This window comes from Limulus polyphemus, unplaced genomic scaffold (genome assembly GCF_000517525.1).
Source record: "Limulus polyphemus unplaced genomic scaffold, Limulus_polyphemus-2.1.2 Scaffold1862, whole genome shotgun sequence".
NCBI lineage: Eukaryota > Metazoa > Arthropoda > Merostomata > Xiphosura > Limulidae > Limulus > Limulus polyphemus.
Genome location: NW_013667472.1, coordinates 66,919 through 68,694, shown reverse-complemented (window position 1 = coordinate 68,694; position 1,776 = coordinate 66,919). Strand labels below are relative to the sequence as shown.

Sequence of the window (1,776 nt, the reverse complement as noted above, 5' to 3'; positions counted from 1 at the left end):
CCACAGTCGCGCTAATAACAAACGCTATGATTCACAACGAACGTCTCACGTGCTCAACTCAATTGTCAATTACACGTCCTTGTCGTCACTTCTTGGCGGCTTATATATACAAGACTATCGCATATCTAGTAGCCTCTTGAGACTTCATGAACCTTTGAGAATATGATGTGTTACCAGCATCACGTGACCCACACTGTTGTAACAATATTAATATCTACTTGTATGTGTTTTTATGGTATCTTAAACGAAATCTATATTATTTTATTTCCAATCACACTTATCTGTCACCTGATAGGACAGTAGTAAGCTTATAGGCTTACAATGTTAAAATCTGGGGTTCACTTCTCTGAAGTGGACACAGCAGATAGCCCAAAGTGGCTTTGCATAAAAGAGCAAACAAACACTGTCACCTTTTACTTTGATCTAATAAACAGCCTTTCCATCATGAAAAGAAAAGTTTTGTAAAATCAAGTATGGCTTCTTTACAAATTTGAAGCTCATGCATGTATATTTATATTATTGATTTTTATTGTATTCGAAAATTAATATTGTAGGAATTAAATCAATGTAATGTTAAACTGTTTGAAGTCTTAAGCATGTATGAAGTAATTTCTTTGTATCATAATCATTTTAATATTATTTTATTAAACTTTTATGCAGAAAATTTATTATATAGCAAAAACAAAGCCTATGTTTTAAAATTTTAAGTTTTGGTTACTTGGTTGTCTTTTTTTTCAAATAAAGCTGTGTCTACTGCGAGAGATCAAACTCCAGATTTTACTGCTGTCCTACCAGGGGTCTAAAATTTTAAGTTTCACCAAAAAATGATGCATTATTATATACAAAAGTTGTTAAATATTATTTTAAAACATTGTTTATACAAGAAATATTTGCAGACATATTTATTTTTATTATGTGAATAGGGATATCAAATTGAAAACCTGAAAAAGGAAAAGAAAAATGGGAAAATCTTGTAAATGACTTGCAAAAGAAAATGGTATGACTTTTTATTTATAGCTATTAAAAATTAACTCTCTGATAATGTGACTTCTAATTCATGTTTTGTATCTCATAACATCTAATATGTACTTAGAAATGTTTTTTTATAAAGTTAATTTTTTGAGAATATAATAGAGCAAATATCCCTAGAGCTAATAAGGTGGCAAAACTGGGGGATACTGGGTGTATTTATTCCCCAATTTTGAACCAGTAGCAAAGTTCTCCTTTGAATGGGGAGTAGAAACGTATGAATAACTATCCTATAAAGTTGCTGTTTCAGTTTTGAATTCACTGGTCACTGTTAATAGCACTGGCTATGATTTTACATCTATAGATTCTTATTTAAAAGGGTTGACAACTATTGAAGTGATCTGTCATAATAGTGACTATCATATAAAATCTCTGAATAAGAAATTTAATAAGTAATTAGGTTTAACTACTCATCCAAATTTTGTTCAATAGCAAAAAGAAGACGAAAATCAAAATCAGACTTGTTCTAAGATGACAAAAGGTACAGAATTAGAACAGAATCAAAAGGTAAAAAAATTTAATTTTCATTTAGGTTATGTTATGATTATCTCTACATTCCAGCATTCATGAGTGATATCCAGTGTCTATAAACTTATTATTATTGTCACACTTCATATTTGGCTAGTAGAAATAGATGACTAAAATATTACATTGAATAGTTACACATGTAAGGTGATGCATGTAGGTTTTCACAATTCAAGTTATTGTTACAATTTAAATTAAATGGGAATACATTAAATACTGTGG

The 1,776-nt window shown here is 29.6% G+C and overlaps 1 protein-coding gene across 4 annotated transcripts in view; it reads left to right on the top strand.

Moving 5' to 3' along the window:
* LOC106465189 (synaptonemal complex protein 1-like) overlaps nt 1-1,479 on the top strand; it is an 80,366-nt gene extending 78,887 nt beyond the window's left edge. For all 4 annotated transcript variants that reach the window (XM_022393038.1, XM_022393039.1, XM_022393036.1 and 1 more), the window contains 2 exons: nt 924-997; nt 1,462-1,479. In XM_022393038.1, coding sequence (XP_022248746.1) covers nt 924-977 — 54 coding nt within the window. In that variant the 3' untranslated portion in view covers nt 978-997; nt 1,462-1,479. The remainder of the gene's footprint in view (nt 1-923; nt 998-1,461) is intronic.
* The last annotated feature ends 297 nt before the right edge of the window (nt 1,480-1,776 follow it).